General features: G+C 63.9%; 3 protein-coding genes across 9 annotated transcripts; 1 reads left to right on the top strand and 2 right to left on the bottom strand.

Annotated features, from left to right (window-relative positions):
- Positions 1-91: 91 nt before the first annotated feature.
- On the bottom strand, positions 92-2,677 carry MYL7 (myosin light chain 7). The gene is made up of 7 exons (XM_074807909.1): positions 2,595-2,677; positions 2,235-2,352; positions 1,411-1,499; positions 853-956; positions 727-783; positions 568-635; positions 92-193 (listed from the first exon to the last, which is right to left on the bottom strand). The coding sequence occupies exons 1-7, from the start codon at positions 2,675-2,677 to the stop codon at positions 92-94; spliced, it is 621 nt and encodes a 206-aa protein (XP_074664010.1).
- Positions 2,678-4,912: 2,235 nt separating this feature from the next.
- On the bottom strand, positions 4,913-9,595 carry GCK (glucokinase). 2 transcript variants are annotated; one of them, XM_074807983.1, is made up of 9 exons: positions 9,087-9,595; positions 8,790-8,944; positions 8,430-8,549; positions 8,244-8,339; positions 7,907-8,006; positions 6,196-6,379; positions 5,756-5,911; positions 5,166-5,399; positions 4,913-5,057 (listed from the first exon to the last, which is right to left on the bottom strand). In XM_074807983.1, exons 1-9 carry the CDS (start codon positions 9,268-9,270, stop codon positions 4,913-4,915), a joined length of 1,374 nt encoding a protein of 457 aa, XP_074664084.1. In that variant the 5' UTR covers positions 9,271-9,595. The 2 variants fall into 2 exon arrangements, with proteins under 2 accessions (XP_074664084.1, XP_074664083.1); XM_074807982.1 differs by lacking the exons at positions 7,907-8,006; positions 8,244-8,339; positions 8,430-8,549; positions 8,790-8,944; positions 9,087-9,595 and adding an exon at positions 6,521-6,579 and having other exon boundaries at positions 6,196-6,469.
- Positions 6,278-22,390, top strand: YKT6 (YKT6 v-SNARE homolog). 6 transcript variants are annotated; one of them, XM_074807976.1, is made up of 8 exons: positions 6,381-6,400; positions 15,167-15,281; positions 18,661-18,743; positions 19,588-19,688; positions 20,216-20,320; positions 20,489-20,554; positions 21,492-21,593; positions 21,990-22,390. In XM_074807976.1, exons 2-8 carry the CDS (start codon positions 15,178-15,180, stop codon positions 22,023-22,025), a joined length of 597 nt encoding a protein of 198 aa, XP_074664077.1. In that variant the 5' UTR covers positions 6,381-6,400; positions 15,167-15,177; the 3' UTR covers positions 22,026-22,390. The 6 variants fall into 6 exon arrangements, with proteins under 6 accessions (XP_074664072.1, XP_074664077.1, XP_074664076.1 ...); XM_074807975.1 differs by lacking the exon at positions 6,381-6,400 and adding an exon at positions 14,164-14,296 and having other exon boundaries at positions 15,164-15,281; XM_074807974.1 differs by lacking the exon at positions 6,381-6,400 and adding an exon at positions 14,203-14,310.
- The last annotated feature ends 1,310 nt before the right edge of the window (positions 22,391-23,700 follow it).

The following is a 23,700-nucleotide window of genomic DNA, read 5'->3' as shown; positions in this document are numbered from 1 at the left end:
CGGACGAGATCCCCCCTGTTTGGTGGTTTATTTGGCCGGAGCAGGTGGGGGGGGGGCGGGGGGGGGGGGAACGGGACCCCCCGCTGTCCCCTCAGTCCTCCTTCTCGTCCCTGTGGGTGACGATGTAGCACAGGGACTTGTAGTCGATGTCCCCCGAGATGTCGACGGGCGTCACCGCCAACAGCTGCTCCACCTGCGTGGGGGGACACACACCCCCGGGGGGGCTGGGATGGGTCCCTGCGGGGGGGGTGTCACCTTGGGGGGGCACACGGGGACCTTGGGGGACAAGATCCAGGTTGGGGATGGCGGGGGACACGTGGCAATCTGGAGGACAGGGTCCCTGTGGGGCACGTGGGATTGCGGGGCGGGGGTCAGGATCACGGGGACGGGCACACGGGGACCTTGGGGACAGGGGTTTTGGGGGACACACGGCAATCTGGGAGGGGGGGCTGGGCCGGGTGTCCTGGACACCCCCTTCCCCCGAGGGTCCTGTTGGCCCCCCCGCGGGGACAGGATGGGTGCGGGGGACCATGACGGTGACAGTGACAGCCGGGGCAGCGGCCTCACCTCCTCCAGGGAGAACTTCTCCGCCTGGGTCAGGAGGAGCCGCGTAAACCTGCGGGACGAGGGACCGGCTGAGCGCGGGGTCGGCTCCTGTCCCCATCCCGGGGGACACAGGATCCGGCCGGGTGTCCCCAGGGTCCCCACTGTCCCCCCCCCACTCACTCGTCCTTGTTGACAAGAGCCTGGAGGCGTTGAGGATGGACTCCTCGGGGCTGGTGCCTGGGGGGGGGTGTTGGGTGGGGTTTGGGGGTGTCCGGGGTGTCGGGGGGGACACCCGGGGTCACTCACCGTTCAGCTTCTCCCCGAAGAGCGTCAGGAAGAGGGTGAAGTTCATGGGCCCCTTCCCCTCCTCCAGCATCTCCTCCAGCTCCTCTCGCTCACGGTTGTTTTCCCTGGGCGGGGGGGGACACACACGGTGACAAGGCCACATGGCAGCGGGCACAGGGGACAGCGTGGCTGGGGAAGGGGACATGCTGGAGTGCTGGGACATGTCCCTCGGGAGATAAAACACACCCGGGTGGCCCTGGCTGTCACTGTCCCCTCACATGGCGCCATCGCTTCCCCCTTCCTTGACACCACATCTGTCCCCACGCTTGGCGCTGGCCCTTGTCACCTGCTTGGCACCGTCACTGTCCCAACTCTTGGTGCTGGTGCTGCCCCGTGCTGGCCATCACCAGCGCTGTCCCCAGCTTGGCACTGTCACTGTCCCCAACGTGGCATCACCAACTGTCCCCTGTTTGGCATCGTTTCCCCACTTGGCACTGGCACTGTCCCCCCTCGCTGGCTCTGTCACCGCCCTGACTCAGTGCCACCGCTGTCCCTGTCCCGTCCCCACGCGGCGCCCGCTGACCCAGCTGCACGTAGGTGTCCTTCAGGTCCTCCTCGGTGATGATCCCATCCCGGTTCTGGTCGATGCAGAGCAGGTGGGGGGGGAATCACAGAACCCCAAAATCATCTGGGCTGGAAAAGCCCTTGAAGCTCCTCCAGCCCCACCATGAACCTCACCCTGACCGTTCCCAACTCCACCAGATCCCTCAGCGCTGGCTCAACCCGACTCTTCAACCCCTCCAGGGATGGGGACTCCCCCCTGCCCTGGGCAGCCCATTCCAACGCCCAACAGCCCCTTCTGCAAAGAAATCCTTCCTAAGAGCCAGTCTGACCCTGCCCTGGCGCAGCTTGAGGCCATTCCCTCTTGTCCTGGCGCTGGTTCCTTGGCTCAAGAGACTCCTCCCCCCTCTCTGCACCCTCCTTTCAGGGAGTTGTAGAGGGCCATGAGGTCTCCCCTCAGCCTCCTCTTCTCCACACTAAACCCCCCCAGTTCCCTCAGCCGCTCCCCATCAGACCTGTGCTCCAGACCCTGCACCAGCTCCGTTGCCCTTCTCTGGACACGCTCGAGTCATTCAAGGGCCTTTTTGGAGTGAGGGGCCCAAAACTGAACCCACTCATCGAGGGGCGGCCTCACCAGTGCCGAGCACAGGGGTCAGATCCCTTCCCTGTCCCTGCTGGCCACGCTAGTGCTGATACAAGCCAGGATGCCATTGGCCTTCTTGGCCACCTGGGCACACTGCTGGCTCCTGTTCAGCTGGCTGGCAACCGACCCCCCAGGTCCCTCACAGGACGTCGGGGGGGGGCTGAGCTGTGGGACCCCCCCAGCTCCCCCCGCCCGCTACCTCCTTGAACTCCTGGATCTGCGCCTGCTCGAACATGAAGACCTTGGAGGAGCCACACTGGCCCCACCTGGCCACTGCCCTGCCACGTGTGCCCACCCCCCCGGCCTGCGGGAGCCAACTGGGGCGAGGGGGAGCCTTGGTTCAGCCTCAGCCAATCAGAGCGCAGGGAATCCCTTGTGTTTGGCCTTGGCCAATCAGAACAGAGAGAATCCTCCTAGCTGAGGGCTGCCACCAATCAGAGCTCAAGGTGTCTTTTGGGTGACAACCAATCAGAACACAGGGAATCCAGCTGGCTGAGGCCTGCAGCCAATCAGAGCACAAGGAATCTATTTTTGGCCACAGCCAATGAGCACAGGGAACGCTGTTGCTGCTGTTGGCCGCAGCCAATCAGAACACAGGGAATCCTGCTGGCTGCAGCCAATCAGAGCACAGCCCTCCCCCATCCCAGACAGCCAATCAGAGCCAAGGGATCCCCTTCCCCTCCTCCAATGAGCTGGGGGGGTCCCGGTGCTGCCGGGTGTCACCCACAGGGCCGGGGGCTTCAGGGGCGTCACCGCTGGGGTGGCCCCGTCCCTCGGGGTGACCCAGACCCCAGGGGTACCCCTCCCCCTCCCCACCCCCAATGCGGCCCAGCCCCCACCACCCTGGGGTCACCCTGCACTTCGGGGTGACCCCAAAACCCCACAGTAGCCCCAGACCCCCAGGGTGGCCCCACACCCTGTGGTGGCCCCAGATGCCCAAGGGTGTCCCCAGACCCCCAAGATGGACCATACCATGGGGTGACCCCACACCCACAGGGTGGCCCCGGCCTGACTCCAACAGCCTGAGTGGGTCCCAGACCCTGGGGCGCCCCAAGACCCCCAAAGGGACCCCAAGACCTTCAGGTGCCCCAGGAGGACACCAACTCCCTGGGGTGCTCCCACACACCCAGAGGGACCCCAACACCCTGGGGTGCCCCAGACCCTCAGAGGGACCCCAACACCCCAGGGTACCACCAGACTCTCGGAGGGACCCAACACCCTTGGGTGCCCCAACTCCCAGGGGGACCCAACACCCTACGGTGCCCAGACCCTCAGAGGGACCCCAACACCTTCCCTCAGATGCTCCAGGGGACTCCAACATCTTTGGGTGCCCCCCACATGCTGTATGTGCCCCAGGAGGACTCCAACACCTTGGGGTGCCTCCAGACCCCCAGAGAGACCCCACACACCCTGGGGTGCCCCCAGACCAAGGGGACCCCAACACAGTGGGGTGCCCCAGACCCCCAGGGTGTCCCCCAACATCCTGCAGTGCCACCAGACCCCCAGAGGACCCCAACACCCTGGGGTGACCCCAGACCCTCCAGGGAACCCCAACACCTGGGGTGTAGCAGGAGGACCCCAATACCCTGGGGTGCCCCAGATCCCCAGAGGGACCCCAACACCCCAAAGTGTCCCAGATACCTGAGGGGGACCCCCCCACACCCTGGGGTGACCCCAGACCCTCCAGGGAACCCCAACACCCTGGGGTGTAGCAGGAGGACCCTGAGGTGCCCCAGATCCCCGCAGGGACACTGATACCCTGGGGTGCCCCAAACCTTTAGGGGGATCCAAATCCCTGGGGTGCCCCCACACCCCCAAGAGGGACCCCAACACCCAGGGACACCCCAGACCCCCCGAGGGATCCCAACACTCAGGGGTGCCCCCATCCTGGCGCCTTGGGGGGGGTCCCCAGCCACACTCACCATCCCCACCGCAGCCCTGGGCTGGGGGTCCCCAGGGCACCCCAGCTTTTACCCCCCCCGCCCGTTATCACCCCGAGCTAAACTGGGCGGCGGATGCGAGCGGGTGTTCGGGCCAAACTTGGTGCTGGTGCCAACACCCCCGGGTTGTGCCGGACACAAGCCAGGCCGGGCCCCCCCGGGTGTCACCAGAGGGGGGGGACACACTATTTTTGGCTGCTTGGGAAGGGGGCCGAGCTGTGGCATTCCGGAACATGAAACAGCCCCCCGGGGGGTTCATCTATGTGCCCCCCTGTATGGGGTGGGCTGGGACCCGCTGGGTTTTGGGGTGCTGCAGGTGGTGGGAGAAGGATTTAGCCCTTGGTGGGGGTTCGTGCTCCCTTTTGGGGGGGTCAGCGCTGGGAGGGGGAGGCTGGTGTCCCCATTGCAGGGACGAGGCTGGAGGGTTTCCCCAAAAATTGGTGCCCTGCCACATCTGGTACCACTCCGGTGTACCCCAGTCGGTCTCTGCACCCCCAGGCTCACCAGTGGGGGCCGGCCTGGCCCCCCCCTTCTCCCCTGACCCCCAAGTACGTCCCAGGCAGCTCCTTATCTCTCAGCCAACCCCCCAGGGGGGGGTCTAACCCCCAGCGAAGGGGCTGCGGGGCCGCACAGAAGCCCCCACTCCCTGCAGCTGGGTGAGGATGCAGGGGCTGGGGAGGCCCAGGAAGACCCTTGGCTGCCCCACATGTGTGGGGCAGCCCCATATGGGGGGGTGGAGACGAGGAGCTCTCGCTCAAGCGGCCCCGGAGGAGAAGTCCACGCAAACCCCGTTTATTGGGGAGCCAGGAGCCGCCTCTGCCGGCGGCAAATCCCTTCCCGCGTCCGTCTCTGCTCCTCGCAGAGCTCCTCACGGGACCACCGTCCTCCCACACCCCCCCCGCCTTCATCCTCCTCATCCTCCCCCCCGAGTCCTCTCTCACTGCCCCATCATGCAGGCCATTTTGCAGGCGACGGCCGAGATGAGCGCGGCCCCGCGCCCGCTGCCTTCCTCCGACTGGATGAAGGTGATGTCGCAGCCGGGCGTCAGCTGCCGAACCGTGGCGTGGAAGCGATCCTTGAAGCTGCCAGGGGGGGGAAAAAACCCCAAAAAAACAGGGTCAAGGCTTGGGGGGATGCAGGAGGAAGAGGAAGGGGGTGGTGGCGGGTGGAAGGCTCCCAGGGATCCTCACCTGGGATGGAGCTTGTAGACGGAGCCGTCCACCCCCACGGTGATTTTGAGGGTCTCCTGGCTCCGGCTTTCCCGCATGCGGTTGATGACACCGGCCAGCCCGGCCGAGCACATCTGGGCGGCGCGAGTGGAGACGCTCTCACAGACCATCCGCACGATGTCACAGTCCGTCCCCGAGGGCAGCAGCTCAAAAGCCGTCAGGATGTTGTAGATCTGCTTGCGGTCATCGGAGTCACTGGGATGGGGAGAAAGGGGTGCGTCAGCCAGGGGATGGGGGGACACCGTGGGGGACAGTTGTAGAGGGCTGGTGTGGGGTGACGGAACGGGGGACCCCGATATGGGACAGTCGGAGCAGGGTGGTGTGGGGTGATGGGACAAGGGACCCTGATGTAGGACACCCTGGTGTGGGGTGACAGGACAAGGGACCCCGATATGGGACAGAACAGGCTGGCGTGGGGTGACAGAACAGACACCCCAATGTGCCTGCACCGCTGTGGGGTGACAAGATGGAAGACCCCAGTGCGGAGCAGCACAGGGGGATGGTTTGGGGGTGCCGGCCACCCCCCCCCCAAGGCCCCGCCAGCCCCGTACCTCTCGATCTGTGACATGAAGCGGGTCTCGAAGGTCCCGCGGGTCTTGAGCTTCTCGGAGGCCTCCCCGTTGAAGAGCAGGTTCTCGTCCACCAGCTTCAGCAGCACCAGCCGGACGATCTCCCCCATGTACTTCCCCCCGATGATCTTCTCGTAGCTGGGGGGGGACACACACAGGCGAGGGGGCGGCCATCAGGGCCAGGACCTGGGGCGGGGGGGGCCACGTCCCGCAGCACCCCCTCTTTCCTTCCCCCCTCCCTTGCCGGATGCGTCCCTGCGCAGGCCCCCCCCGCTTTGGGAGTACCTGTGATGAGTTGCTCCAGCCTCAGCTGAGCCCAGCGTGGCGCGGGTGGGCAGGGGGAAGGAGAAGGGTGGGTGGAGGGGACGCAGCTGGGGACAGGGGGGGACACCCAGAGGAACTGGCTCTGTCCTATTCCTTACAGTTGCTGACCGGGGTTAAGTGAGGTCTCGTCCACCACGCGGTCGTACTCCAGGAGGAACTCGTCCAGCTCCCCCGAGGCGCCGAAGGCCCCCCACTCCGTGTTGACGCACATCCGCCCCTCGTCGCCCTCCACCAGCTCCACGTTCTGCATCTCCTCCATGTAGCAGGCGTTGCAGCCCGTCCCTGCCAGCGGGAACCAGTGAGGTGATGGGACAAGGGACCCTGATATGGGACAGTCAGAGCAGGCTGGTGTGGGGGGATGGGACAAGGGACCTGATATGGGACAGTCAGAGCAGGGTGGTGTGGGGTGACAGGACAAGGGACCCCAATATGGGACAGTCAGAGCAGGGTGGTGTGGGGTGACGGGACAAGGGACCCCGATATGGGACAGTCAGAGCAGGGTGGTGTGGGGTGACGGGACAAGGGACCCCGATATGGGACAGTCAGAGCCGGCTGGTGTGGGGCGATGGGACAAGGGACCCCGATATGGGACAGTCAGAGCAGGGTGGTGTGGGGTGACAGGACAAGGGACCCCGATATGGGACAGTCAGAGCAGGGTGGTGTGGGGCGACGGGACAAGGGACCCCGATATGCGACAGTCAGAGCAGGGTGGTGTGGGGTGACAGGACAAGGGACCCTGATATGGGACAGTCAGAGCAGGGTGGTGTGGGGTGATGGGACAAGGGACCCCGATATGGGACAGTCAGAGCCGGGTGGTGTGGGGCGATGGGACAAGGGACCCCGATATGGGACAGTCGGAGCAGGGTGGTGTGGGGTGACAGGACAAGGGACCCTGATATGGGACAGTCAGAGCGGGCTGGTGTGGGGTGACAGGACAAGGGACCCTGATATGGGACAGTCAGAGCGGGCTGGTGTGGGGCGACGGGACAAGGGACCCCGATATGGGACAGTCAGAGCAGGGTGGTGTGGGGTGACGGGACAAGGGACGTTGACCCGCCAACATCCGCGTCCCTCCTGTCCTCAACAGCTCCGGGGGGTGGGGGGCAGCCGGTGCCGCGGCCTGGGGAGGGGGGGGCTGCGCTGGGAGCTGCACCCCCCCACCCTGACGCGGATGGGGAAGCTCAGCCCTGCTGCTCCCCCCTGCTCCTGCCCCGCAGCCCCGGCCGGGGTCCCTGGGGGTCCCCGGGGCTGTGGCCGTCGGGGCCGCGCGGCCGCCGCAGGAGCAGATAAACAGCCGCGCGGTGTTTACCCAGGCCCGGGGGCCGCCGGCGGCCGCTGTGCAGAGCCCAGATGGCCGCATGGTTGATGGCACTAAAGATAGCGTGGGGCTGGGGGGTGGCGGGGGGCTGCTTCCCTGCGAGGGGGGGGGACACAGAGGAGCCTGTGGGCTTCAAACCCATCCCCACCTCCTGGGCTCCCCAGCACGGCCAGCGCTGGCCACCCTCAGTGGGTCCCCACCCAAACTGATGCCACCAGCAGCCTGGAGAGAGGATGTCCCTTGGGTGACCAGACCCGTTACGGTGACCACCCCCTTTCCACCCCGAAGGTGCCCCCACCACTGTGCCGGGCAACCAGGCGATGCCATCCAGTGGCCCAACCTCAGGAGGCCTCAGCAGGGTACCGCTGCCACCCCCCCCATGTCCTCAGAGTGTCCCCCCAAAAAGGACAAGCCCCTGATCGCAGCAGGGGAGTGTGAGTGGGGTCGTGGGAATGGTCCCCCCCCCTCGCCTGCGGCGTGTCCCGTCTTACCCACAATCATCCCAACCTCGCACCGGTGATCTTCGTAGTAGCAGGAGATCATCGTGGCCACCGTGTCGTTCACCATCGCCACCACGTCCATCTCGAAGTCCTGGGGAGGGGAGAGGGACCGTCGGGGTCTCACCAGGGGTCCGGGCTGTGCTGCAGCAAGTGGGGCTGGGGCTGGGGGGGTCCCCGAGGATGAGGATGCAGGGGTGCGTCACGCACAGGTGTGGAATGACCCTTCCCAGGGACACGCCGGGCTCCAGTGGCCCCGTCGCGGGGACAGCTGGGGGGGCCGGGTTCCCCCCCCACCGCGGTACTGGCACGAACCGTACGATCGTCTCACCCCTCGCCGTTTGATGGCGTCTCTCAGCAGCCCAACCACGTTGTTCCCTTCCGCGCCGGAGGCTTTGAAGCCCTTGGTCCAATTCAGGAGGATGCCCTGCAGCGAGGGGAAGACCGAAATGGGGCTGTGGGTGTAGCTGGGTCATGGGGACCCTCAGGTCCTCGTCCTGCCCAGCCACCCCCTCACCTTGTCGATGTCCTCGTGCCGCACGGGGAAGGAGAAGGTGAAGCCCAGGGGCAGCTTTTTGTGCTTCATCTGGTGCTTGTCCAGGAAATCGGAGATGCACTCGGAGATGTAGTCGAAGAGCTGGAAGAGAGGAGGTCCAGGCTTTGCTGGGGGCCATCCCCATCCTCCCACTGCCCACAGCCGGCCACTGTCCCCACCGAGGGTCCCCCGAGCGTGGCCACCTCCCCGCCACCCCTGGCTTCTGCCAGCTGGAGGGATGAGGGACGTACCCACCAGCGTTCCCACCAAAGCGTGGCACTGCCTGCCCCTGCCTGGTGACAGGGACCGTGCAGGAGGGGACAGGATGTGAGCCCAGCTCACCATCTCGGCCGTCCCCGTCATGGCATCCTCCGGGATGGAGTACATCTGGTGCTTCGTCTTCACCTTCCACTGCCCTTCCTCCCCCTCACCCACTTTCACCAACATCACACGGAAATTGGTGCCACCGAGGTCCAGCGACAGGAAATCTCCAACCTCTGCAAAGCCAGGGAGGGGGGACACAAGGGGACGGGCTCAGGGGGGGGTCTTGGCCTCCCACACCAAGCTGGGCGCGGTCCGGGGAAAAGGTGACATGGCAAGGGAGCAGGAGGGACCCTGCCCAGCCTGGCAGCGCCGTACCTGAGCCCTCAGGTGTGGAGCGGACGTAGGTGGGCAGCATTTTGACAGAGGCTTCCTCGTGCGTCTCCAGCTTTAGCCCTCGGTCCATCTCTTTTTGCATCCTGTACATCACCTTCTTCAGGTCCTCTTCCTTCAGCCGAAACTCCGACAGGATCCGCTCCACCTGTGGCAGGACGGGCGGCATCAGCTCAGGACAGGGGCTACGGGCCGTGGGTGGCCTGAACCGCAATAAATAATCCAAATTTTCCTTCCCCTGGCCCTGGTTTTCCCCATCAGTGCACAGACACCTCGAAACCCCTCATCCCATCTCTCTGCTCTCCAGAGCTGGTGACGTGCTGGTGACTCCGCAGGACCAGCACAAGCTGCTGCTGGCCCCAAACTCTCTCCCGGTGCTGCCTGCGAGAATCCACACTCGGCACAGGAGTCCCCACGCCGTCGCTTTCAGCTCGTTGCTTTTTCACAAGCTCAGCCCGTTGCATCGAAGCCGTCACCATTCCAGCAGGGCTTGGACCTGGGACATCCCGTCCTGCCAAATCCCAGGGTCTCTCCCAGCAAGGAGCGCTCCCAGCGATGCCATTTAGGGGCTTGGCAGTTCCCACCGAGGAGGTGGGACCCCTCCGTGGCTGCGATGAGGATGCCGGCATCTTCCTCGGTCCCCCCGCGAGCCAGCAGCATCCCTCTCACAGAATCCCAGAATCCTTCAGGCTGGAAAAGCCCCTCGGGATCATCGAGTCCAACCCTCAGCCCGACTCTACAAAGTTCTCCCCTACCCCACATCCCCCCACAGCTCATCCAAACGGCCCTTAAACACCCCCAGGGATGGGGACTCCACCCCCTCCCTGGGCAGCCTATTCCACTCTCTGACCACTCTGGCGGCGAAACATTTTCTCCTCCTGTCCAGTCTGAACCTCCCCTGTTGCAGTTTAAAGCCGTTCCCTCTCGTTCTGTCACTAATTCCCTGGGAGCAGAGACCAGCACCAACCTCTCCACAACGTCCTTTCAGGGAGCTGCAGAGAGTGATGAGGTCTCCCCTCCCCTTCTCCTCCTCACACTGAACAGTCCCAGCTCCTTCAGTCGCTCCTCACAGGATTTATTCTCCCTTCATCCCCCATTTTCCACCCATCAAACTTGGCACGAACAGAGGGCCGAGGGCAGGCAGGCGGGTGGGCAGCCAGAACCACGGGCAGGATAGAAAAAGTATTATCGGGAAATGCTCCCTGCCTCGCTACCAGGGAGAATCGCAGGGCCCACTCGAGGAAAGCGCCTGGCAGGCAGGACCTGTATTTACCCTTTACGTAGCAACCCCGGGCTCCGCCGCCGGCGCAGCCTCCATTAGCCACGGCACGTAATCGGGGGCAGGCAGCCCCGGGCTGTCAGATGGAGCTGGGGGGAGAGCGAGCGCTCGCTGCTCGGCCAGATGTAGCCGGCAGCATTAGAGGGCTCATTAGTCACCGGGATCCGGGCAAGCTTAAAACACTCCTGCTTGCACTTTCACCGGCAGACCGATGTTTTCCTCGAGGCTGCTGCAGTTTCCCGACGGGTTTCAGGGTGGGGGGCTCTGTAAAAGCCTTTGGGATGTGATTCGGAGCGTCCTGGCGTTGGGAGGGCACCCGCTGCCTCGGCCTGACCCCCCCAGTGCATCCATCCTGCTAAACCACCCGGCCCTGAGCGCTGGCCGTCAGCCTCCAGCCACGCCCCGAGCGGGGGCTCACCCCAAATATCTCCTTGTCCCAAAAGCTCCTGCCCCTCAGAGCCCTCGTGCCTGGGCGGCCTCAGCCACCACCCACAGCCTGAGGGGGATCCTGGCACCCTGGCACCTCTCCAGCCACCCTCCCCAGCCCACCCGGGTGCCAACGCCCGGGGGCTCTGTTAACACCGAGCCCCCGAGGTGCCATTAAGCCACGGCTGCACCACAGGGGACACCGCCGTGCCGGGGGACATCGCTGTGCCGCTGGCCACCCCAGAAAGGGGCCAGGGCAGCCCAAGGCAGCACCGTGGCGAGGTTTGCCGTGACACTGAGGGGGTTCAGCCTGGACAGGCTTGGAAAAATCCTGCCTGGAAAAGCACAGGGCTGGATTTGACCATCTTGCTGGAGCCGGCGGCTGAAGGCATTCGGCGCTCCATGATGCGGAAGCCATCCTGCGGCTCCGCTCAGCACACGAACGCCAAATTTCCCGTGGCTCGAGGGTCCCCAGCCCTGGGGCTGGCACCCAAGGATGACAGCAGGGGGGCTGAGTTTTATTTCTCCAACAGTTTTTCCATCTCAGGTGCCACATGCCCCAACTCATCCCTTCTCTCGCCTCCAAAATGACAGGTTTGGCTCTTCCTTGGTGGGATTCGGCTCTTCCCACGCGACCCAAACCGGCTCTCGGCTTCCCAAGGAAACTGTTTGCTCTGACGCATCTTGCAAATGGGACAAAGCTGGAAACCACGCAGCTGGATCCTGCGGTGGCTGGTGATGTCCGACTCTACCAGCCACGCGCTCCTGCCCCCAGCACGTGCCATGTCCCTTCAGTGTCCCCCTGGATGTCCCAGCCTGGAGTGGGGAAGCGTCTTGCTGTCCTTGCCCGTGGCCCTGTGAGCTCAATCCATCCAGGAGAAGAGACGGGAGCGGCGGCTCCCAGCCGGCGTTTGGCCAGGGATGAGCCGGGTGCCATCCTCCTGGGTTCCTCGGTGGCCGACCAGCCGAAGGAGGTGATGGGCCCCATCTCATCCCGGGGACGGCAGCCGCTTGGCTGGCAGCAAGATGCCAAGGGCGATGCCCAGACGGTGGGAGCACCCCAGCCCGGCAGCGTGGTCCCACAGACGCTCCCGGCTCTGTCCCGAGTCCTCGCTGGTGTGGGCACGGGGGCATGGCCTGTGCCGGGCCGAGACCCAGCACACCAAAATGCAGAGCCCTGGCTGGCGGCGCTGGGTCCCCTCCCTGGAGGGCGCTTTGGGGTGATCTCAGGGACAGGGACCCCCCTGGGGACGTTGGGGCTGACTCCAGGCTGCCTGGCTTTGCCCCCCGGAGCCAGTGTCCTCCCGGCCAGCTGTCCTTCCCTCCCGGCTACCTCTGTCCCCAGCATGGACCTGGCCTGGCAGGAGATGCCCGCAGCACCCGGCTGGGGGGGCCGGCAGCCCAGGGAGGATCCGCACCACTCCCCGCACCTGCCATGTCCCCCCACCCCGTCTCCCCGCCAGCCCCCCGCCTGCCCCAGGATCGCCCCGGCAGCGGCCTCACCTTCTCCTTCCTGCCGCTCTCCATCCTGGCTCGGTGATCCAGCATGGGGGCAGCCGTCGGGGCGGGGTGGGCTGCGGGCCGAGCCGTCCCCCCCCAAACCCCCGGGCACCCCGCCGCGGTGCCTGGCCCGGGGAGCGAGCCCCCTTCCCCGTCCTGGCAGTCGTCCGGTCGGCGCTGGGCTGCTCCGTCCCTCGCTCCGCCGGGGGATGCTCCACTTTCGCCGCTTTATCTCATCGACGCCCAGCAGCGGCCGCCTCCTCTCCAGCACCCGCTGAGGGGGGGGGTCCCGATCTTCCCCCCCCCCGGCCTCTGGACCCTCAAGCAGAGGGGCAGGGAGAGGGGCCCGGTGCCCCGGTGGGCTCAGCTCTCTCACCCCGCATCTCGGGGCCGCCTTCACGCCGGGGGGACGCAGGTCACGCTCTCCCCACTCGCTTCTTTTCACCGGTAAATTTATTTACCGGCGCGCCAGATGGGTTCTCAGCGCGGCGAGGGGTCACGAGTCCACACCGGTGGGTTTCTACAACCAGCGGGGAAGTCCCGGCGTGACGGCGAGGCTTGGCCGGGACCCCTCCCCACCCGGGGCTGCTGGCCCCGTCATGCAAAGCACCACGCCCCGGGCCACCCGTGTCCCCGCTCCAGTTGTCATATCAACGCCTCGATGTCCTGGCGGCAGTGGCAAGCACTCCACCGGACGGCTTAGCAACCCGGCATGCTCCCATGGAGACCGCGCCGGGCCGGAGGAGCCCGTGGCTCGATGACAAAGGTTACGGCCACCCCGGTGAGGGGCCGAGGGTGACTGGGAAGTGCTCTGTGCCCCCGGGGATGCCAGGATTGATGCCGGGTGCCGCGGCGGACTGAGGACAGCTGCCGGATTTGGGGGATGGGGACATGGCGATCCCCCCTTACCCCCAGATTGGTGCTGTCAGCCAAGTGTTGGGGGGTACCTGGGGGGTCCCAATGGGCAGGATGCTCCCGGCCGCCGGTGGACCCCAAAACCTCCCGGTGTTGGTCCGTGGCAGCATCCCCTCAGACCCAGAGCTGGGGAGGGAGAAGCAAGGGTGCCCAGGAAGCCTGGGTGGGTGCTGAGGGGGGAATGGCACCCCCACGGGGGAAGGAGGGGTCTCTGGGGAGGGCAGAGGGTTTGGGGGTGTCACGGCAGGGCCTGGTGGGGGGGGGCAGTGTCACCCCACAGTGTCTCATCCCCACCCTGCCCATGGCCCTGCGCTGTGGGGGCACCCAGGGGGCAGGGGAAGGCTGAGGCACCCCTGCCCCAGCCACAGGTGCCCACCCTGTGGGGGGAGCTGGCCCTAGAGAGGGGTCCCCACCCCACAGAGGGGTCCCAAACCCTTGGGTGGTGCATCCGCACCCCATCAGTGGGCCCCCGCCCTATGGGGAAGAGGCCAGCCCCACAGAGGGGTCCCCAACCCACAGAGGGGTCCCCCCCGCGGGCAGGACAGCCCCACAGAGGGGTCCTCACCCCACAGGCGGGTCCCCGAAGCCACGGGGACAGGCCAGCCCCACAGAGGGGCCCGCCCCGGGCTGCGGGAGATGCCAGTCCCCCAGAGGGACCTCCGCCTCGTGGAGGGTCCCCACGCCATGGGGGGAAGCCACCCCACTGAGGGTCCCCCCAGGGAGAGGCCACCCCCCCTGACGGGGCCCACGGGACCCCCCACAGACGGCCCCATCCCCGTCGGCCCCGCGCAAAGGACGCCGGGATAGAGCGCCCCCCGCCGGAGGTCCTGCGGGAGAAGCCCCGCCCCATCACACCAGGACGGCGCTGATTGGCCGTCCAGCTCGGAGGCGGGGCGAGAGCGAGAAACACGCGCTTATTGATCAAGAGGCCGAGGGGGGCGGGGCTTACCAGGCGCATGCGCAGTGCCGCCAAGGCCCCGTGGCAGTGCCCCGGGCCGGTGTCACTTCCGGTCGCCGCGGTTCTGCTTCCGGGTCGGGCTCATTCCCCCGTCGGCCGCCGCCTCCTCACAGCCGGGTCCGGAGCCACCGGTACCGCGGGTCGGGCCGGGCAGGGGGGTTGGACCGGGAGGGGCTGCTCTAGCCACGGGGGGGCGAAGATTGGGACGCTGAGCTGGGTTTTACCGGGTGGGGACTGGGCTATACTGGCGCGGGGGTCGGGGCTGGGCCAGCTGGGGGGGCGGGATGGGTTAACTGGGTTATACTGGGGTGGAGGCTGGGTTAACTGAGTTATACTGGGGCTGAGGGACTGGGTTATGCTGGAGGGGAGGGGGCTGGGTTGTACTGGAGGGGACTGGGTTGTATTGGGGGCGAGGGCTGGGTTAGCTGGGTTGTACTGGAGGGGACTGGGTTGTATTGGGGGCGAGGGCTGGGTTAGCTGGGTTGTACTGGAGGGGACTGGGTTGTACTGGGGGCGAGGGCTGGGTTAGCTGGGTTGTACTGGAGGGGACTGGGTTGTACTGGGGGCGAGGGCTGGGTTAGCTGGGTTGTACTGGAGGGGACTGGGTTGTATTGGGGGCGAGGGCTGGGTTAGCTGGGTTGTACTGGGGCTTGGGTTATACTGGGGGGGTCTGGGCTAGTTGAGGCCAGGGTGGGGGCTCATTGCTGGGGCCGTCCTGACTGAGGGGGTCGGGCTGGCTGGGCCGGGGGAGAAAAGGGGCGGGGGGTCAGGGCGGGCTCTGGGGGTGTCGGGCAGGTGGGTGAGCGCAGGGTGCCTGGGGCTGGTCTTAAAGGATGGAGGAAGGGTTTGGGTGAGGCAGGGGTGGGAGGAGGGGTCCTGGGGGGGCTCAGCCGTGCAGGGGGGGCCACCGGCCGCCTGGACTCTGAGCCTGGTGGCAACCTGGCCCCCGCCTCACCTCCTGCTTCTCCTTCCTCTGCCCAACAGCAGAAGACGCCACGATGAGGCTCTACAGCCTAAGTGTCCTTTATAAAGGTGACCCCAAAGTGCATTTACTGAAAGCTGCTTATGACGTGTCCACCTTCAACTTCTTCCAGAGATCCAGGTGGGTGCCTGGAGTGCCAGATGCCCTGAGGGAGGCTGGGGGGGGAAGGAAATCTCCCCTGTGTGCTGCAGGGCTGACACGTGGCTCGGGCACGACCTTGGGGAGAGGGAGCAGAAGCTTTTGGAGAGTTTTCTGCTCCTGTGTCACCAGGGATGTGGTGGCAGCAGTAACAGGCTTCTCCTAAGGGATGAACCCCCCAGAGACGCTCCCTGCACGCGCGGTTCAGTGCTGCAAGATCCACTTTGAGCGATCTTTCAGCCTCAGGAACAGGGCAAAACCTCGCTTCCCCTGAGAGCCGATGCCAGGGCCAGCCCCGGGAGGTCAGGTTTGACTTGGTAAATCATCCGCTGTAGCCAAGCGATAAAATGTGGGTGCAGGGAAACACCCCGAGTGCTCGGGTCAGCTGCTCCCCCTCCAGCGAGTGCCTGAACCACCAGTCACGGCGGCTCCTGGGGTGTGAGAGGTGGGTGGGAGGAGACTTGTCTTTGTGTCAGACTGACAGAGCTCGCCTGACACCTCCACTATCTCTTTATTTACGTGTTTGGTCTAATCTTAAACTTTTCCAAGCCCACAAACCTCTGCTCGGGTTATTGTAACGGCCTCAGGTGAGCTAGTTCAGCCCTCAACGCCAACCTGGCTCCAGGGTGTGCAGCTCCGTGCACGCAGAGAGATCACAGAGCTCTCTCAGCAGCTTGCAGCTGAGGGGAGCTCCCAAAAGCCTCTAAAAACTGTAAAATAAAGCAGGTGCCTATTGCAAAACAGCTCGTTTCCCAGCCTCCAGCTCCAGATGATAAAAGCTTTAGGAAATACCAATAGGACTTGAATTTTCCATCCCCCATCCCTGCCAAGATTTTATGGAGCCTCGAGCACGTTTGGTTCTAAAATTCCAGTGATAAAGGGAAAACGCTAAAGTAAGATTGTCTTCAAAAATACTTTCTTAGCCAAATATGCGAGAGGGATAAAGGAGCTGTGCCAGTGCTGCCAACGCACGCGCTCGAAGATGGATTGTGGCGGGTGAAGTAATCTCTGAAAAGCCCAAATTGCTTCGTAGTTGCAGCTCTGGGTTTTCCAGCTCCTGAGAAAATTCCCTGTGTGGTTTTGCCATCGTCTATGGCCGAAAGAGCCGCTTCCCAGGCAGCAGGCTGTTTCTCTGCTTAAAAAAAGCTTTTTGGGAACAGCGATGCTGTTTGTGGAGGGTGAGGGGGTGTCTGTGCTCATTAGTCTCGCAGCTTTTTCTCTGGTGGTTAATCATTTGCTGAGCTGTTTCTTCTGTCGTGCTCAGAGGGGCTGCTGGTGCCTAGGTGTGGTTTAAGGTGCGGTTCACTTAAGTTTGGGTTAAAAACGCTGCGTGTGCATTTTTTGAGGCTGCGGAGTTACCAAAGAGTTGGGTTTGGGCATAAATCTGGGATAAATGCAGTTGTAGTTCCTGGGAGCTGGGAAAACCTGTTGGGCAGGGGGATGGGGATGGGCTGGCTGTGCCAGCGCGGGGTGTGTGCTGTCCAACCTCTGCCGAATAATTTCACAGAATCACAGAATCATCTCGGTTGGAAAGGACCTTGAAGATCATCCAGTCCAACCGTTAACCCAGCACTGACAGATCCCAACTCCACCAGATCCCTCAGCGCTGGCTCAACCCGACTCTTCAACCCCTCCAGGGATGGGGACTCCCCCCCTGCCCTGGGCAGCCCATTCCAACGCCCAACAGCCCCTTCTGCAAAGAAATCCTTCCTAAGAGCCAGTCTGACCCTGCCCTGGCGCAGCTTGAGGCCATTCCCTCTTGGCCTGCCGCTGGTTCCTTGGCTCAAGAGACTCATCCCCCCTCTCTGCACCCTCCTTTCAGGGAGTTGCAGAGGGCCAGGAGGTCTCCCCTCAGCCTCCTCTTCTCCAGACTAAACCCCCCCAGTTCCCTCAGCCGCTCCCCATCAGACCTGTGCTCCAGACCCTGCACCAGCTCCATTGCCCTTCTCTGGACACACTCGAGTCATTCAAGGGCCTTTTTGGAGTGAGGGGCCCAAAACTGAACCCACTCATCGAGGGGCGGCCTCACCAGTGCCGAGCACAGGGGTCAGATCCCTTCCCTGTCCCTGCTGGCCACGCCAGGGCTGGTACAAGCCAGGATGCCATTGGCCTTCTTGGCCACCTGGGCACACTGCTGGCTCATGTTCAGCCACTGGCAACCAACCCCCCCAGGTCCCTCTGTGACTGGTAGCTTTGGGAGGGTCAGAGGGGGTGAGGTCTTTGGTGGCTGATTCCTCCTGGAATACTGTGCAGTTGTGATGGCTGCGGCCGCCAGCAGATCCCCAGAGCAGGAGGAACGTGCTGATCCTCTGTTTCTGCTGAAGCTGGATGTTAAGAAATCTTTGGGCCGGTCTTTTCTCTGCAGCGCCTGGAAACCCGACGGGTCAGAGTCTCGGTGGAGCCAGCATCCGATCGCGTGGTGTCCGGGCTGGGAGAAATGCAAAAAAACCCCTAAGGAATATGTAAAGTGTGAGAGGCACATCCCTGCTCTGGAGTTGCTTCCAGCCCTGGAAGGCAGCGAGGAAACCGCGGTCTTTGATGTCCGTTGATGTTTAGTTGGTGCCGCATCACGTGAAGCTCCTAAGTGGGAGCTGTTGGTGTTGAGGGGGGCTTGAGCAAACTGTATTCTGAGCTCTGAGGTTTCCCCTCCTGGGACTTTCCAGCTCAAGTGGGGAATTTGTCGCCTCAAGTTCATTAATCCTGGTGTACACTGGGAACACGTTTGTTTTGCACTTGCTCGTGATTTTTGGCTTCTTTTACTGTGGGGTGAAGAGGAGGGTTTACGCAAGAAGCCTGTTTGGCAGGACTCGAGTCTGGGCTCAGGAATGTTTTCCAGACTTAGAGCGAGTCTGGTTTAAGGATGTTCATTAATCTTGACTCAAAGTGTAGGTAGCTGAGGTGTGTTTGCAGGTTGCTGGTGCCTTGTGTGGGATTCGGGTCAGGGCCCCAAGTATGGGATCAAAGCTCAGGTGGGAGAAGGGGCCTGAGCTGGGCAGATGCGTGGCTCAACGGTGTTTTATTTTCTGCTGAAAGGCAAGTTCAGCCCGTGGACACGAGTCCCTCGCCGCAGCCGGGGGGATGTGGGTGCTCCCCTGGGCCTGGCGAAGCTGGAGGTGTTTGAGTGGTGGCTGCAGGGTCCAGCCTCTTCCCTGAGGAAATCCCACAGCTCAGCCACATCCCCACGACCCAAACGTGGTGGGGGGGTTGTGGGGAAGGGTTTCAGTGCACCCAAAACGCCAAGGACCTGTGGGACAGCTCATCACCCCCAGGGCCACCACATCACCCCCAGGGCCACCACACCAGCACCCCACAGCTCTCGGGTCCCCTCGCCGACTCAAGCACCGACGCTTTGTGTTCGCAGCGTGCAGGAATTCATGACCTTCACGAGCCAGCTGATCGTGGAGCGCTCGGAGCTGGGCAGCAGAGCCTCCGTCAAGGAGCAAGGTGAGAGGATAACCCGGGGTCAGCACGTGCAGCCTCACGTGCTTCGTTCCTTGTCCATTTATGATAAAAAACAAGACCTTGAAACAGCGCCTGGGCGAGCACTGGAGGCGTGAGGTGGCTGAGCCGGGCGAGAGCCCAGCCCGCCCTGTTAGAGAGGTTACGGGCAGAGCAGGCTTTATAACTCTCCTTCGAGCTTTATAACTCTCCTCGCCACCCTCGGGACGCTCGGAGCTGCCGGGCTGTACGGCCACCACCCCTCAGCTGTCCTGATTTGTCCCATCCCCGGCCCGCATGGCAGCTGTGGCCCTCCGAGGGGCGGCTGTGCTGGCTCAGCCTCCTTCCCCCCTCCCTCGAGCTCTGCTGTGTGAGTCTGGGCTCCACGCCCCGATTTCTGGCCTCGTCACCAGCCTCCCCGCCCAGCTCCACGTGCCTCTGGAACCCCGAGACGCACAGGGCGCGGTCTGGAGTTGGCTGCTGCGGCCTCTTTAATGACACTCCAGGCTTGTGACAAGTTGGTATTTATTAAAATCAGGCTGAGCGCTTCCCCCTCGGGTTTTTGTTTAACTCTGGCAGTACCTGCTGCCCTGGAAGGTTAGCGTCGTGTCCCGCGCCACGTGGCCAGGCTGCGGTAACCTGCTCAAGTAGAATTTGGGGCTGATTTTGATCCTCCCTCGAGCCCTTCCTGCCCTCCTGATGAAATCATGCGAAACGCAGTCGCTGGATAAAACCTTCCCATGTGATTCATGGGTTGTGGAAGAGCTGCTGGGGCCAGGTGGGAGGCGCTGGGTGCTGGGGGAGGCTCTGGACCTCCCCGCTGCCTCTCTGATGTGAATTCTCCGCCCAGAGTACCTCTGCCACGTGTACGTGCGGAACGACGGGCTGGCTGGAGTGGTGATCGCAGATAACGAGTATCCGCAGCGGGTTTGCTTCACCTTGCTGGACAAGGTGAGCGCGTGGGCCGGGAGCTCCTCCACACCTCATGCTGCAACGAGGAAACGACCCTCCTGCTCGTTAGCTGGGGGACACTGGCGCTGAGCTGAGCAGGATCCGGCCAGTCCAAAGACTTCCAAGCCGTGCAGTGGCTCGGCTTTGCGCGCTTAGGACTTAGTCCCAGCTCTGCTCTGCTGCCAGCCCAGGCGCTGGCCTGGCAGACACCCCCCGTCCTCCCTGTCTGCTGTGGGGTTTATGTGGGAAAACCGAGTGTGGCCGCGCTCCCGGCGTTGCCAAAAACTTGTGGTGTGTCTGAGCGCCCTGGCAGGGCGCAGGGCTTTGGGGACAGTCAGGGACAGCCAGCCCTACCTGGCGTGGGCACCACTCTTGGTTGTTCACCGAGGAAGTTGGTTTCTGTCTTTTCCCTCAGTTTGTTCAAAAGCGAACAAGGAGGAGGAGAAAAATCTTTTTTTTTAAGGAGAAAATCCCTTCTGCCAGCCGCAGCCCCACAGGCAGTAACCGCCCGCTTCCTTGTGTCACAGGTGCTGGATGAATTCTCCAGGCAGGTCAGCAAAATAGACTGGCCTTCGGGCTCCCCAGAGACAATCAGCTACACGGCCTTGGACGGGTACCTCAGTAAATACCAGGTATGGCCCCCCCGGGTGCTGCGGGGAGGCCGGAAAACGCTCCCCATGGCCCCCAGCATGGGGGGTGGAAGTGCGGGTGACGCCCCGGTGTGTGCCGGGCCACCGGTGCTGCGGGGCTGCTGATGTCCCTGCGGCGACGGTGCTGACACCTTGTTGTTTCTCTCCCAGAACCCCCGTGATGCCGACCCCATGACCAGAGTGCAGGCGGAGCTGGACGAGACCAAAATCATCCTGGTGAGGGGGATGCTCGGGCTGCAACAACTGCTCGGGGCTGGGCTGCAGCGTGGCCCCGAGGCGATGGGGCTGTCCCACCTTCTCCATTCCCCACAGACCTTCCTGGTGCTGCGGGAGCTTCCCCTTCCCCTTCCTCTGGGCTGGCCCAGTTCTACTGGGTTCAGTTTGGGCCCCTCACTCCAAAAAGGCCCTTGAATGACTCGAGCGTGTCCAGAGAAGGGCAACGGAGCTGGTGCAGGGTCTGGAGCACAGGTCTGATGGGGAGCGGCTGAGGGAACTGGGGGGGTTTAGTCTGGAGAAGAGGAGGCTGAGGGGAGACCTCCTGGCCCTCTGCAACTCCCTGAAAGGAGGGTGCAGAGAGGGGGGAGGAGTCTCTTGAGCCAAGGACCCAGCGGCAGGCCAAGAGGGAATGGCCTCAAGCTGCGCCAGGGCAGGGTCAGACTGGCTCTTAGGAAGGATTTCTTTGCAGAAGGGGCTGTTGGGCGTTGGAATGGGCTGCCCAGGGCAGGGGGGGAGTCCCCATCCCTGGAGGGGTTGAAGAGTCGGGTTGAGCCAGCGCTGAGGGATCTGGTGGAGTTGGGAACGGTCAGGGTGAGGTTCATGGTGGGGCTGGAGGAGCTTCAAGGGCTTTTCCAACCCAGATGATCCTGTGGGCACTGACCCCCTTCACTTCCCTCCCTCAAGCCACGGTCCCTTCCCTGCGTAGTGTCACATCCTCGTTTGTCTTCTGCTCCAGATGACCTGCATGTGCTGCCTCCTGCACCGGGGGCTCTTTTCCCGGTCACTGTGACCTTCCCATCTTTACCGGGGCTGGGCTTGCTCCCTGGGTGGCCATGGGACGCGGTGGCACGTCCATCTTCTGCTCGGGGCTGGGGAGGGGTCGGGGAGGGCCCAGGGTGCCAGCACGGTGGGTCAGCGCTGTTTTTTTTTTTGGCAGCACAACACCATGGAGTCGCTGCTGGAGCGAGGGGAGAAGCTGGATGACTTGGTCTCCAAATCGGAGGTGCTCGGGGCGCAGTCCAAAGCCTTCTACAAAACTGTGAGTGCAGCTTCTCATCCCGGGGCGGGGGTCACCCCCTCCCTGAGGAGCCTGGGGCTGGGGAGGGGCAGAACACACCCCCAGGGCAGAGGATGTGGGTGCTGGGCAAGGATCACCCGCTGCTGGCGCAGCCGCTTTGGGCCTGGAGGGAGCTCGGGTGCCCCAAGCCGGGCTGTGGCACTCCCCAGCCCCTCGCTCAGGCCATTCGTTGCCCTGTGGCTAGTGGAGGGTGTTGCAAATCCTGGCTGCGGTGGTTCCTGGCACGGGGTGGGGGCTGAGAGGGTCAGATCTGTGCCGTGACCCTTCGTGGCAAGCCGGGAGGGTTGTGCAGGCGCCCTGGGCCCCCCTCGGGGAGCTGCAGTGAGCCTCACTGCTGGTTTTTTCTTCTCTTCCCAGGCCCGAAAGCAGAATTCCTGCTGTGAAATCATGTGACGCGAAGCCCGGGGTCTCCTGCTCCGGACCACCAGGCCTTCACCCCCCTTCGGCCCTCGACCGTGCCCAGGACAGAAAGAAGCAGCCCAGGGGGGGTTCCCGGGCCTGGGCTGCGCTGCGGGGCCCGGGGCTGGGCGGCCTCGGTGCTGTGGGCTTCTGTGATTTGATTTTCATCTCGAGGGGGGGCCCACGCTGGCCTCGAGCTGGCACCTGTGGGGTGGGGGGAGCACCGGAGACCCCCTGCCCTCATTTTTCCCGAGGGTGGTTTGGACCACGGGCCGCCCGGCCACGTGCCCCCCCCTCTGCCTTTGCACCCGTTAACACTAGCCAGCGCCTCGGTGTCCCGGGGGGGGGCGGGAGAGAGGAGCTGGGGGGAGCTGGGGGGGGGGCTTTTATGTATTTGTGTCCTAAGAGTGAGCCTGGGGGGGTGGGGAGGGGTGGGGGGAAGGGAAGAAGAGGCGCTTTCTCTGCTGGGGGGTTGTCGCCGGTGAACTGGATGCTGTGGCCCCTGTCCCCCCGCCCCGGGGAAGGGGGTTTCTTTGCTTCTGGGGGGCGATGTGGGAAGGAGCCAAGCTGGGGTGGGAAGGGGGGGGGGGCTTGGGCAGCCCACAGCCCCCCCTGATCCCCCGAGTGCCCCCCATTGTGCTGTGTGGGGCTGTGGAAACCACCCCCAGTGCTCCGGTCCCTGTGGGGAGGGGGGTGGCCGGGGTGGGGGGTTCCCTGCAGCTTGGAGACCCCCCCCCCGCCCCTCCCCTGCTCCTGGCTGGCTGGGGGGGGTGCCCAGCAGCCCCCACTGCCTCCTCTTCCTCCTTGGGAAGGGCAAAAACTTTCGCTTGAGGCTGTAACAGTGGTTGGTGTCTTCTCTGTGCCCCTGGCCACAGGGATAAAGTCGTCTTTGGCAGTTGTAGCCCGGCTCTGACTCTCTTTGTGGCTTCCTGGGGGGGGAATTGGGCCAGCGCTGGGACTGGGCACCCCCACGGGCACCCGGGTGGGTGCAGATTCACTCAACCACCTCCCTCCAGCTACTTTTTTTTTTTTTTTTGGTCAGTTGTTTTTCCTCATAATTTATTTGCAGTTTTCCCGAGACAAAAACGAAATCAGAGTCATCTTTTACACTTACAAGGCTCAGAAAGAAAAGACGAAGGGGTTGGGGGGTGGGGGGGGGGAAATATGCCGGGGGTGTGGGGTGGGGGGGTGGGACGGAAAAAGAATGAGAGAAAAGGGGAGGAGAAGAGAAAAATTTGGCAACGATCCACCAGCATTCGTGGGACAGTAACAGCTCAGCTCAGCTCCTCGACATACAGCGTTAGCGCCCGAGGTTTGCTCCCGCGCAAAGGGCATGCAGAAAGAAAAAGATAATAATTTAAAAAAAAAAAAATATCCCCCGGCCCTCCCGCCCCACACACCCCGCCCCCCCCTTACACACACCCCCCCCCCCAGCCAAAAACAGCCCCCAGCAACACACGGCGCCTCCGGACGTGGAGATGGACGAAGGGAAACCCCGGGGAAAAAAAACGCGTGGCCGAGCCGGAGAGCGCCCGGAGTGGGGTGATGCCTCCCCCGGGGAAGAGGAGTCGGGGGCAGACGGGGTCCCCCTGAGCGCTGGCCGGGGGTGCAGGAGGGGAGCGAACGCCCTCGGCCGGAGCCGGGAGCGCTGGCCGGTGCCCCTGGGGGG

This window comes from Strix aluco, chromosome 28, assembly GCF_031877795.1.
Source record: "Strix aluco isolate bStrAlu1 chromosome 28, bStrAlu1.hap1, whole genome shotgun sequence".
NCBI lineage: Eukaryota > Metazoa > Chordata > Aves > Strigiformes > Strigidae > Strix > Strix aluco.
Note: the sequence above shows the minus strand (reverse complement) of the source record. Positions and strands in the feature narration are given on the sequence as shown.